At 42.9% G+C, this 14,176-nt stretch overlaps 1 protein-coding gene across 1 annotated transcript; it reads right to left on the minus strand.

Moving 5' to 3' along the window:
• Positions 1-1,620: 1,620 nt before the first annotated feature.
• On the minus strand, positions 1,621-6,702 carry GINS3 (GINS complex subunit 3). The gene is made up of 3 exons (XM_082770395.1): positions 6,476-6,702; positions 6,060-6,293; positions 1,621-3,178 (listed from the first exon to the last, which is right to left on the minus strand). The coding sequence occupies exons 1-3, from the start codon at positions 6,653-6,655 to the stop codon at positions 2,948-2,950; spliced, it is 645 nt and encodes a 214-aa protein (XP_082626521.1). The 5' UTR covers positions 6,656-6,702; the 3' UTR covers positions 1,621-2,947.
• Positions 6,703-14,176: the final 7,474 nt, after the last annotated feature.

Consider the following 14,176-nt stretch of genomic DNA (forward strand, 5'->3'; position numbering starts at 1 on the left):
GTGAAGAAAGCTTTTCAGCTTCAGTGACCATTCCAACAGGAGTTGGGGAAGCTCGAGTGCCCCGGTACTGCACAGTATCAGTGCACACAGAGCTCCCTCTGTTCACCAGGCTCACAGCCCAGCACTGGCACAGATTGCCCGGGAAGGCTGCCGGCTGGGCAGCAGAGGCAGCTTCTGAGGGCCTGGCTGGCCAAACCTCCCCCTGGGATGGGTCAGGCAGGACTGACCCTCACCTCGGGAAAGGACTGATCCATGGCGGGTCACAGGTCTTTGGAAACAGTCACCAAAACCCAATGAAACATTCTTATGGGAACACCCCACAGCCAGCATCCCAAATGTCACCTGTTTAAATAGCAATGAAAGCCACTGTGGCAATACTGTAAAATTTGTCTGTGAACTGTTTTGTGATAAACTTCAGTAGCCTTGCAGTTCCTGAGGGACATGGAAAGCAATGACACTTAGAAGTTCTTTTCATACCTCGTTTGTATGGCTCTGTAATGGGGATTTATTGTTCCATTCTGATAATACAGAATTTTAAATTCCTCCAACATAGCTTGCTGCTGTGCAATCACAAAGGATGGTTTGTGTTCATAAAATTACAGAGCAGTCTTTTGTTAGTTTTGCTGAAGACTTTTCAGAAGCAGTGGGTGTCTAGAGTTACAACAAAGTATTTCCAGACAGAATAAAGTATTCCAGGAAGAATTAAAATAAACAAAAAATCAACAGAACATTAAATCTACTAATGAAATATGGCATTTTAAAATCATATATATTTTTAAATATATTTTAAAAATAGTGTTTTGGTTTTTTTTAAATATCTTATGGTGTTTATTACCAAACACTTAGGGTTACTAAAAGTGACATTGCCTACTTACAAAAAGCCAGTGGCATTAAGGACCACTTCAGGTAAAAGGGATTTTTTCTCCCCACTCTGAAACTGGCTGCACAAAACATTGGCAAGTGTAAACCATCTGCTTGGATTTTGTTCCCAGCAAGAACAAAGAAAAACGCTCTTACAAATGCAGGAGAATGAGTCTGGATAGTTACCAAAACCAGTCCAGAAACCGAGGAACTCATTGGGGGTATAAACCAACTAAATCTCAAAGGCATCATCTTCTTAGAATAATCTTTCTGAATCTTGAATACTTTTCATCACAGATGGAGTTGAACTTGCATCCCTTGCAGCTGAAGCACTGACTGGGGCTTTGACACATCACTTGAAGCCTGTGCTACAACACTTGGAGCAGCAGGGTGTGAACACAGGGACAGCCAACCTCTACCTGCTGCCCGCTGCTCTGCTGCGGAGTTGAGGTAACACGGAATCACCTCCATCCACCTCCTGTTTCATAAAAACGTAGATTTGCAAAATCAATAGCTTGTATCAGGCTGGCAGTGTCCCTGTCAAGACTTGAACAAACTCCTAACACCCTTGTTAGTGAGTAACAACTTCTGTGCTCGCCTGACTGCCCGAATACAGCTCCCAACCACCTTACCTAAAAAAGAGGAATGATACGAGCAGAACTGCAATGTCCCTCATGGCCACCATTTTGCACAGACCTGCGCTTCCCTAGCTGTGACTTGTTTTAGTGCTGCAGGACAGTTAACAGTGGACACGTTACATGAAGAAAAATGTATAAAAATATTTATTCAGCATAATAATCCAGAAGTAGAAAATAACACAAGTGATACAATAAAATGCCCAGGCTACTACGTGCCATTAAGTGCAGCAACAGTCTTGCCCATATTTGATGTACTCTGTCAGGCACAGCTTCCAGTCAGCCTCCTGCAGCAGGACAGCCAGCCTTGCGCTGCTCAGGCAGGTGCCCAGGTGCTTGTGAAGCTCCACATCTCCTCTTGCAGCCTCCACAGGCAGAGCTCTCACTCCTCTGGCCCACAGAACGACCACACACAGTGTTTGAGATCTCCAGTTTGAAATATCTGATATCCAGGCACATTTACAAGTACAGAAACAACTCCTGCAAGACTTGGCACATCAAATCCTGAAGGTTTTGTGTCAGGACTGCTGCCACCTCCCAGCAATTCCCGGAGCAGGGAGCACTCTGTACCAGTATGATCTGGTTCCTCCAAAGGCCACCTTCTAGAAATGCTCAGAAGCACCCATAAAAATGTGACTTCATGTGAGGTTTGAGGACACGCACGTAGGATGGTAACCACCAGGCTGTTTAGCAAGTGCCAACTGCAGTTGCTCCTACTTGCAGCAATGACATTTACTAGGCTCATTTTATAGACAGACCAGAAATAAGGAAACTCAACTCACTCGCTCTGAAAGGGAGAGAGAGAACAAGGCAGCATGAGAACTGCACGGCCACTGCCCTTGCTGGGTGGGTAACAGTGCTCTGAGCACTCTGTTCTCTGAGGCACTGTGTACAAAACCCAGCGATAAGAATCCCTGCCTCATGGAGAGCACCTGTTAGAACTCAATGTACAGGACATGGGAAAAACTCCACGTGGTTTGTACTATGTGCTTTTTGCATCACTGGGGCTCTACAAAGAATGGGAAAGCTGGAAACGTGTTCCTAGGAGGATGGAATGGGAAGGAAGAAATACACAGAATTACATGTTTTTCCAAACAGATCTGACACTGTAAATATCAATTTGGAGGATAAAGAATACTAAATATCAATTACCCTTTTAGAAAATCATCTCATATCCTTTCAGCCTCTTAAACACTAGAGCTGCAAATCCTCAGGAGTGGTATGAGTAAGCTGTAAAGCCATCAGGTGATGTGATGCAATCTATTTTTTATATTCTTGCTGTCTGCCTTTCAAACTCACGCTAGACTAATACAAAGACATTAGAGAGAAGAATTCCCATTAATGGACAAGGAGTCCGTCCTTTCCCAAAGCTGACTCACGTTCCTTTTCTGTGACAGACAGACTGTAAACCTCTCAGTGTCTCTCACTGCAGCTGCATGTTCTTCAGGGTTTCAACCATCCATATCCGTAAACTTCCTTTTCCCATAATTCTGGACCAGACTGGAAACTGTGATTTGTGAAGCTTGTCCCTTTTCCCAGCACTGGAAGTCATTCAGCCCTTTCTGGCCAGCTCGAAACAAGGCTCGCTCTAGTTCATCCAGCCGAGCCACCAGCATCGATGTGTCTTCGTTGTATGCGTTCTGAGAGGAGTCCATGATACGACGAAAACGGCTAATAAATGTCTAAAGAAGAAAAGCAGAATTACTGACAGGTAAAGCAGAGGCTCCTTCAGATCAAATTCTAGCGGTGTGAGCTTTCAAGACAGGGAAGCCGAAGCTGGAAGCTCTTCCCATCTGCCTGCAGCTGGAAGCTCTTCCTGTCTGCCAGCTGCAGCCTGTTTGCACACAGCACCTGTTAACCTGGGGTGTGAAGATAAACCATTTGCTCTCCCAGCTCGTGTAGGAAATATCTGATACCCTGGGTGGGAATTGAAATGGGCTCAGTTTTGGCTGCTCTCTAGTGACAAGCTTGCACAGTCCACAGGGTATAACACAATTACAATCTCTTCTGACTAGTGCAGGTGGAATGGATCTCACGCCATGGCAGCTGTTGTAGGAACTTACCAGCTGCAGCTTGTGAATGGACCAGAAGTTATGCTAAAGTCACTGAAACACGTTCAGCATGCTGGAAAAACACTAAACGCACACACACACACAGAAAACCTCAAATCTCTAATAATATTTTAAAAAGCAAAAAGACATATTTAAAGATTTTACACCCAAATGGATTTAAAGATTTTATACACAAAATATAAGGAGGGAGGAGAAAAAAAGTCAGAACTCTTTGAAAACTGTACTTCTGTATTTCAGTAGCGGGTTTTAGAAACACATTTATTCTGTAACTCTCACTTTGGCTTTGTAAGCACCAAATAGCTCTTTCACATGTTCTATTGCTAGTTCTTGAATATTTGGGGGAGGGTTTTTTGTTTTTTTGTTTTTTTTTTTTTTCCCCTCCTCTTTTTTAACATCCAACAGCACAACTCCCCTCTTGTTTACTTTTAACAGAGTGAAATCATACCAAGCTAAACTCTGTCTTTTGCTAAGATGTACATTAGAAGCAAGAGAAAAGATGAGGAAAGGTGTGGTCACCTCCTCAGTGCAGAAAGCAAGCCTTTGATGGACCACTCCCAGTAAGCAGCAGTGTTTGAAAGCATCTGTGCACCAGCTTTTATAGAAAGAAAGGAAGGAAGAGGAAGAGAGAGGAAGAAAAGCCAACAGCAATCATCCCAGACTACTTAAGAGAGCTGGCTGAAGGAAGCTCAGAGCTGTTAGTGGTTACCTTTAAAAGCTCAGGGTGAGAGTAAATGCTCAGAGAAGAGTTTGCAAAAGTCCGGAAACACACAAAGATGTTATCTATTTTTTAAAGGAGAAAGGGGAGATAAGGAGGAAGGAAGGATGAGCCAAGGAATTATAAATTCATCAGCATCAATTCCTGGAAACATACTGGAACAAATAAATAAAATGCATAAAACTCTGCAAGAAAATAAAGAGAAGTGTAACGGCCAGCATGGATTTGCCAAGAGAGCTGGGCAGACTGGGTTAGTTTCCTGTTGTGGCAGGATGCCAGTCAGGGGGCATTCTTGTAAGAGTTAGCTAAACTGCCCCGAGGTGGCTTGGTAAAGACAATTGTTCAGAGTTCCTGTCAGGAAGAAAGAACATACTGAGTGGAGTTCTTCTGGGATCTAACTGGAACCAAGCAGTATTTAACAATTTCATTAATGAGCTCACTAATGTGTATCGATTAGATTAGCAAGCAACATGCAGGAATAGGAGGGATGACTGCAAGCACATTGTGGGGCAGAACAGTAATTCGCAAGTGATCCTGACAGAACAGAAACATGGTCTGAAAACAGGATATAATACAGCTGGGATTAACGCAAGGGTCTACATTAAAGCAGAAAGGAGAACTGTATGAATGCAGCATGAGGAACGATTGTCTGGATACGCAGTCTGTACCATCTCACTGTGGACTGCAAACCAAACTCGTGTCAATGTCACACTATTAAGAAAAATGAGTATGCTGTGACACAATGAGTGTTTGATCATCATGGTCTAGAAAACCGACAGAGTAATCTTTTTGTTTTCAAGAGCACAAGGCAGGTCCTGAGCAGCAGAGCGTGTGCTGTTCCGGACACTGCATGTCAAAGCAGAAGCAGATCAGCTGGAAAAACACCAGCAGTGCACAGATCCGAGGTCAGGAAGCAAGACCCACAATGAGGTATCAAATGAATTGGGGACTGTTTATCCCAGTTTGAAGTAAACTAGTGTTCAAATACATAATAGCCTGATGCAGGAAGGGAAAGAATCATCTGTCCTCAGCATTTACTTTGTGTGAGATAAACAGAACAGAGCTTGTATTGCTGTGGAACAGATTTAGTGTAGTTAAGTTTAGGAAACCTCCTAAGACTAGGACAGTGAGGCAATGGAACAATTGCCCAGGACAGTGTGAAGTCTTATAATTAGAGAGTTTCAAAAACAGTTTAGAACAAATAAAAACAATAGAAGGCAAATTATTTAATTTGTACCCTTGCCACAAGGCAGAATTAAAATTGCATGTTCACTACACCTGATTTACAGGATTTTCTGAAAAAACACATTTACAGTGTGGAAACTCCAAGCTAAAATTCCACACCTGGATGAACACCTGGGGCTTGCACTGCCATCACTACAACCACAGAACCACTCCAATTGGAGACAACCTCCAATATCACCTAGTCCAACCTTTAACCTGGTACTGGAGTCCACCACTGAACCATGCTGCTAAGTTCTACATCTGCACGTTTCTTGAAGACCTCCAAGGATGGTGACTCAACTGCTTCCCTGGGCAGCCTGTTCCAACACCACACAGCCCTTTTGGTAAAGAAATTTCTCCTAGAAATTTCTAGGCCATCACTGGCTGCGTAGCTGCCTACAAAGGTCCTACAACAAGATTTAGGAATCCCTAGCCGATTTATAAGTCATTTGGATTAAAACATGGTATTTTTCTGGGAGACCGCTGAGCCGCTGGGAACAAGGAGATGGAAAAACATAAAGCCAAATTTCAAGATTCGGTTCTAATACTTGCCTGCAGGATAGTCTGAGCTATCTCGGGGTTCTCGGGGTTGTCAAAGTTGAGGAGCTGGGAGCCGAAGCTGTAGTAGTAGGGCCCCATTTTGTGCAAATCCACCACGTTGGCGTCAGCGCTGAACACCGTCCTCCAGGCTTCCTTGTAGATCTTCGGCAGCTCCACCGAAATTATCCTCCTCTTGCTGTCGTGCAGCCCTTTAGCCAGCCACATCGGTATTTCCAGCTTTGAGCCCTGCGCAAGTGGGAAAAAGGCAGAAAAATAAATAAATAAAAATTAAAAAAAAAAAAAGTTAAAACCTGCAGGACGTCCGCGCCTCCACTTCCCAGCGTGCCCCGCGCCCCCCCGCCAACCGCCCGCTATGGGCTACCCCGCGCGGGGGCTGCCGGGAGTTGTAGTCCCCGCCGCCGACTCACCTCCGGGATCGAGTCTCCCGAGCCACCGGCGGCGCCTTGGCCCAGCGCGAAGGCCAGGCGGGGCAGGCTGCTCTCGGCGCGGCCCGGCAGCTTCTCCTGCGACATGAGGATGTCGTCCAGCGACAAGAAGTTCTCCTCCGGGCCCAGCCCGGGACCCACGGGGAAATACGCCTCGGACATGGCCGCCAAGGCGAGCGGCGGGGCCGTGGAAGCAGCGGGGCCGTGGAAGCAGCGGCCGCCCCCCGGACAGCCGCGCATGCGCACTGCGGCGGCGGCCGAGCCCGCCCCCGGCGCCTCAGGATCGTAATGGCGTCTGCAGTGACTGAGGCACAGAACCAAACGTGTAGCAGTTTATTGAATCTTGTACTATTTGAGCTTTTAGTGAGAAAAAATAAATCACAATCCACAGAGACTGGGAATTTTCAATGATGTACTTCCATCACTCGCATCACTTTATGTACCATAGCAGTGTGTGCTGTAAAAAACAAGCAAGCCAACAGAGAAACGGCAGCTTTTTGTGAGCTGCGGTGTGAGGGATTTGTGGCAATCTAAATGCTGCTGGTTTATTATACGAGCACAAGAAGCAGAGACCAAAAAGCAGAAGAAATGTGTGCCCGTGTGTTTGTAAACGCGATGCCCCCACACTGCTGCTTTTAGAACGTCCCTTTCCCCGTTATCAGGCGCGTTAAATCCTGACGGCAGCGCATGGTCCTGAAAATAAAGCTCACTGATAAAGGTCATTTCTTGTACGGTGCTGAGTTTTTATCTACAGTAGAGAAAACCAACTAAATTAGAGTCAGCAACCTCAATTGTTTTACTATGTTGTTGGGCTTTAATGAGAGATGAAGTCTTTCTCTTTGAAAAACAAACTGTTCTATCTCTGCACATATTCCAAGTGAGTTACAGAGCAATTTCCAAAAGCTCTTTCTAAAGGGCAGTTCTGATAAAATTATAATTTGCCGAATTGGATTAGTAAAAACATTCCCTGTTCAATCAGGTTTAGGGAACAAATTGCTACGTTAAATATAAAAGCTTGCACTGTGAGCTAGAAGAAAGAGTAAGTTATATAGAACCTGCTGTTTGTATAGGTTGCAGAAGTCAGGCATCTGCCAAAAGAAGAAAATCATTGTTTCTTTGTATCTCAGTCTGTAGTGTGTGATAGTAAAGGCACAGGGACCTGGAGAGCCTAAGTTACTGAGCAAATTTGAAAGATAACACAAGGGAAAAGATGTTCGCACTCATAAAATCAGTTGAAGACTTGTTCTTCTATGAGAATTTAAAGAATTACGGGTGTTTGACAACCAAAATTATATCACCCCTTTTTATAACATTTGTCTTCTCATTCTGAGGAAGTTACTAAGCAGGTTGTTATCCCTGAATGCTTGTGAATGAATCTTATTATAATAATATATCGTATCAGCCCAACATCCCAAACCATATTATATTTTCATACATAAGATTTCAGAACCTCCCTGGAAGAAAAGGAATGGCCTGTGTCATAACCGAGCCTCCTTGTACTTGTGGATTTATAAACTGGAGACTTCAGCCTCCTGCTGCATTTCTATGAAGTCAAAACTTTTCATCTCATGAGGCTACACTAACAGATCTGACACGGAACCTTTACAGACACAAAGAATAACAGAACCCTTTAATAACCAGAGTAAGGAATGGAGTGAAAGTGTGTAAGAAGAAGAAAGGAAAACAGTTGAGAGAAAGCAGTGGAGGAGATAAAAGAGGCAGGAGGGGAAGGCAAATTCCAAAACCTGAGGAATAACAAAGCAAAATACTACAGAAGTAAGTTTCAGCTGTGATGGTTAAAACCGAAACCTGTGATATCTGTACAGTTGCTGAGACGTGTCATGACACCATGTGTCTCTGTGAGAGAGTCAGCTGATGCTGCCCTCTTGGGTAATTTAAATAGTGTTAAGAACATGAAGCAAGACAAATGAAAAACTGGGGATGTTGATGGGAGCAGCAGGGGAAGGGCTGGAGCAGGAAGTACCACTCCCTGTGATTTCTCCTCACCTTACATTTTAAGGTCAAAGTGAAAGAAAAAACATCACGGACCAAAGCATGCCACAAACTGAGGCTGATACTGAGCCTTTTGTCCCCATCCCTTAGGGTCTTCGCTGCTGTATGAGATTACAGCATGACTTGCCTTTCTTGTTTGTGCTTGTTATCAAGCAATCAGAAGCACTGGCAGGGTTCCTGGCTGTCTTAAGTTGGGAGCCTCAGATGAAACTGCTGGCTTCAGTGAGCCAGAATCTCATTGACGGATCCTGCCCAAGGATCCAGCATGTCTAAGCAGCACTCAGGCATGCGGTGTGCACACTGCTAAGTGGAGCTTCCTCTTTGGTGCTGTCTGGCTGACAGACACATGACGGCGTGTGTCATTGCCCTAAATCCCTGTTCTTTCTGATACTGCTTGTATCATTCCTTTCCCTCCTAGAACTTCCACTCGGGAACAAATTTGCATTTCCTAATCAGTTGAATTGCCTGTGGCAGTGGGAGTTCTTATTTGCAAGTAATGCCTATTGGATCTTTGATACAAGCTTTTGCAAGCCTTTGTTGTGCAAATGCAGGCGTATAACTCAAGTAAACCAATTGGCTTCAGTAGGATTACCCGTAAGAGAGTTAAATGCTAAGTCATATGAATAAGTACCACTCCTGAAGAGGCAAATTCTGCAATTTAGGACAACTTTAATTTTTAAAGGAAAAGTGGTTGCGGCATAAATCATCAGTTAAACCAATAAGATAGTCAGTTTTCTGTTCAGCTTGTCTGCAAATGTGAGAGGTGGTTTTTTGCTTGTTTGTTTTTGTTTGTTTGTTTGCTTACTTGCTTTGCAATTGTATTAAGAATATATTAATATTTGCATCTCAGGGTATCATTCCTTCCTTAGAGGAATGAAGAAGGATTGTGTCACATGTTGCGGGTAGGAGAACAGCCACAGAACAAGCAAAGGGATGTAGGGTTACTGAATATCCTATGGGAAAGTAAAAACAGCATTTCTGGCTTCCAGCTTCTAGCCAGCATCTCCCAGACAGAAGTCAGCAATGTCAGCAAGGTCTCTGGCCAACTGGTAATATTAATTTCAAAAATTTTAAGTACCTACTAAAAAGGAACACTGAAGTGATAAGATAAAATGCATGCTATAGTTGCTGTTGCAAACAGCATTTTTAACAACCACAGTGAAAATAGAAGCAGTTCTAGAACTTTTCATTATTTTTTTCCCGGCTGTCGTTCACTGCATGAATTCCTGTTATCATGTGGGAGTGGATTCAGCAATTTCCAAGGCATTTTTAACTGCTGTGTTGTTCTTCTGGTAAGTGAAAAGTCACACTCAGATCAGCAGCAAGCATTTCAAGAAGGTTTCTTGTTTTAAGGAATAGTGCAATATTGCTAAAACTTTTTATGACATAGATGGGAATACCACCAATATTGTTAGTTTTTCTTGCATTTGGAGTTCCCTAGATGGTAATTTATTATTGTTTTTGTGTAGAAATGTGGAAAAACAGTAATTGTGATACCTGCCTTCAGCAGTTATGAAATTAAGGGAATCAGACAGGACTGTGTATCTGCAGTCAGTTCCAAAGGAGTGAGATCTCTGCAACTTTTGATGTCTCCGGGTGACTGCGGGTGCTATAAGTAGAACACTCACATGATACGGATGAAAGAAAAATGCTGTGCTTGTTCTTGAGAGGGAGACCCTTTCCTACCTGAAAGGTACACAAGCAACTGAGCAAGGCAATGAATCCTTTCTACTGTATCAAACATTAAGCATCAGCAGTTTTCTTTTTGTTTTGTCTCACGATTCCCAGCAAATGTCATAAGGAAACAATAGAAAGTGCCTTTCCAATTTAGTTGCATGCAGTCTAACTCCATTGAACAAAGGGTACTCAATGCCCAGAGACAAAAAAAAAAAAAATATGATCTAATGAATCAATCTTTGTGCATAGAGAAAAGCAATTGCTTTGCAGAAATTACATGAAAAGTAGAATCTGATGACTTGTTGGAAAGGAAGATGGGAGGAGGGGGAGGGAGTTGCTCTATGAGCCTTACATTCTAAATGAAATAATGGTGGTGGGAGCTTTTTTCTCAGCTATTATGGGCATTTCTGTTAAAAGCAAACTAAAGCAAGGTAAAGCAAGCTAGAGCTAAATTTGCAAATTTTACCCCTGAAAAAAAAATAGCTTTTGTCTTTCAGACTAAAATAAGCAATTGTAATATCCGATTAGGTATAATTTTAAGATTTTCTTCTATATGGTAATGTCTTCTTTGATGGTAATTTTTTCCTTCATTTTAGGTTCTCACTCTTATTCTGTCTGGAGAGAATTTTTTTAGTGAGTTGCTGAAAACAAAGGCAACTTTACTTGTTTCTTGGGATCTAAGAGCTTGAGCTCCAGATTGCAGGGAGAGTCCATCTGTATCATCTCACTTTGTGCAATCAGTGAGTTACCCAAACATAAAAAACAACAATTTTTCCACTGCCTTAATTCGTGGTTTCTTGTGTTTGGATTTTTGTTCGTGTGTTTGGTTTCCTTTATCCACTGTGTTTTCTGCACCAGTGACCCAAGATCAGTAGCTGGAGAGGATGGCACAGGCACCTGTGCTTCAAGTTTTCAACTGCCTGTCCTTTTTGAACTGTGCTTCCAGTGCTACCACATCTCTCCAGCCCCTCTGCCATTGGCACTGGATGAGCAGAGTGCTGGAAATTCAGGCTTCTAGGAAATTGAGTCTCCCTTTGTCCAAGTGTGAATGCTCCCATGGCTCCTGAGTATAGCTCTAGCCAGCAGAATCTTTGAATACATTCAATCCAGTGCCTCTCAGCTGCTGCTCTTCATTTCTGTGGATATCTGGTGAGACTGTCCCACATTTCTGAGGCATGAATAGGAAAAGATCCAAACAGTCTCTTCTCTGATCACATATGGGAAGTGCAATCTAACAGCACCTGCTGGAGCACGCTGCATCATGTCAAAAAGCAGAGAATCTTGCCCATAGCTTGTGAAGAGTTTTTTACATCCTTCAATGTAAAAAGTGCCATAGAAATGTCATGTTACACTGGATGTGAACTGAGCATTTGGTTAATATAATAGGATTATAATCAGAATTAGCACACCAAAAATTCTATGTCCTAGTGGGAAGGACTATTAATGCAATAACAACTAAGAAGACCATGAGGAGCAGAGCAAAACAGAGCTTCTTGTTCATATTCCTGGCATCTTGGGGAGACAGAGAGGTATCTGTTGCAAATTAGAGGAAACTAAGAGGTGGGCTGATGGCAGGTTTTCAAAGAGCTGCTCAAAGGATGCCTGTGGAGTCCACAGCTTCTACCCACTATCACTTACCAGGCAGGAAGATGGTGGGAACTTGTCAAGTGTGTGGGCAGAGTTTGAGATGTTAACCCTTTGGGTCTAAGGATTAAGAGGATGATGCTGCTCACTCTGAACTTCCCATCTGGAAAAAGTCCAGTGACTCAAGGTGTGGGGGAATGCAAAGAAGAGATAAGGCAAGCAGCCTGCATCGTCTGGCAGTTGAGTGGTCTGTAGCTCTGAGCACATCCTGTCACAGTGTATCCTCAAATCTGACAGCTTCTTTCATGCATGGACTACTCTTTGATCCCTTAATTTTTATCTTATTTTTCATGAAACACCCCTGTAGCTGGCTGCTGCTATGTCTCATTGCCAGTAAGTCAATAGTGTGCAAGATTCATCAGCTAAATATCCAAGAATGTTATAATCAAAAGCAACACCCTGTGAGATATTTTTAAAGTGTATATATTTTCTCTGGACTTAGTGGCTTGTACTCAGTGTCAGGTTTTATCACACAAACCCAGATTTGGATTTCTGGCAGGGTTTTAGTGTCCTCTAGTACAGTCTGCATATTTTCAATTTTCTCTTTTTCTTATCATGCTATATTTACCAGCAGAGCTAGTAAAACAACAGAGAAGCACATTCAGTGGGGAAGGTTTGGCAAACCCAGAGAAATCTCATTGAGATGAGTGATGGTGTTAGTCTTTATATTCATAATATGGGATTCAAAGTTTATTTCCTCACCATGAGAAGAAGAGGCCAACCCCCAGCTCCCCACACCTTCCTTTCAGGTAATTAGATAGGCTCTCACCTGAGCCTCCTCTTCTCCAGACTGAACAACCCCAGTTCCCTCAGCCACCCCTCATAAGACTTGTATTCCAGACCCTTTTCTGCAAAGCTGATTAAGAATGACACACTTAAAAATATAAATAATCATTTGGATTTCAGAGTTGATGTATCTTGGAAACCCATCCTCCCGAGACATCACAGTGATGGTATTGTTTCCCTTCCTTATTTCAGCAAATTGGTGCAAAAATTCCTTGCGTGCCTGACTTTTGCTCTCTGTCCAGCTCTTCTGTGAGCTCTCCATTTCACCAAATCCCCCTTGATTTATGGTCTGATAGTTGTAAGGCCTAACTACCCCTGGATAATGTAATAACATGCCATTTGTGTCCTTTGCAGGTTCATGGCTCCGACAGCATAAGCTTGGTGTTGCAGTCCCTGAGCTTGATGTCTTTGCTAACATTTCCTGCTGCGAAGGTTTGTTGTATGAGCTCCATAACTCCAGGTGAGAGATTTGTTTGTTCCTCTGCCTTACCATCAGCCCATCAGTGCAATGGCATCACGTCCCTGAACCAATGTGACTATGACTGTAGACAAAAAGCTGCTGAATACAGTGTACTGTCTTTAACACTACAAATTATAAAGCATTTTAAAGGATACAGGGCAGACTTGCTACATGGTTCTTGTCTAGCTTATGAGCATGCCTTATGCAGCATACAGAGCACAGGGGTCAGTTCTTGAAGACATTCTGTCTTACTGTACTAGGTGTAATATTTTCTGGCCCTTGTATATGTACATAGCTTCCTCCATCAGAGAAAATGGTAATGAGTTCGCATACCAAGGAGGCAATAAATCCCAGTTCCCCTTCAGTAATGTATAATGTCAACAAAAGCCTTCGATGAATGCAGCTTCTTAATTAGATGCTTGAGCAGGAGGTTAATCCATTTATCTCCAATTCTAATTGCACTATGAATTTCTTGCTGTTTTATGCCTAAATCCACGATCATATTTATCTTCCTAGAACCTTTAAAGGGTCATAAATTAGTATTTCTGGAAAGCTGAATTATTGTATTCTTATTTGTATTCCTTTCCTCAATATATGTGTATGTAAATATTCTGAAATCCTCACTGCATCAGCCAAGGGTATCCTACAACATAATTCCACAACTGCAGCTGTATGCAATTTCCGCAGTAGTGACATCTGACCTTTAAAAAACATGGATTTTGCCACCAGGTAGGACAAAATCAGGGGAAGGTAATTGATGGCAAAAGCTGGTTCTTCATGTACTAGAATTACTGAATGGGCATGGTTTGTGGACTTGTCGTTTTTCACGTGTGTTAAAACTAAATGCTTAAGTTGTGGTACTAATCTATAAATCCTACAATTACATAGATCTACCAATCACTCCTAGGAGATTCAGAGCATATCAATCAATTTGCTAAGCTTCCATGTAGTTGCCTGGATGACATACGTTGGCCTGGATACAGCTGAGGAGTCTTCTGAAAATATCCCCAGGCAAACGCTTTTTGCCTTTGAACACAGTGCTGGCCTAGTTGGCAGTTCATGGTGTGTACTGCAACAGCTCCACCTGCTGAAACAACCCGTAA

Source organism: Aythya marila, assembly GCF_965140915.1.
Source record: "Aythya marila genome assembly, chromosome: 12".
Lineage (NCBI taxonomy): Eukaryota > Metazoa > Chordata > Aves > Anseriformes > Anatidae > Aythya > Aythya marila.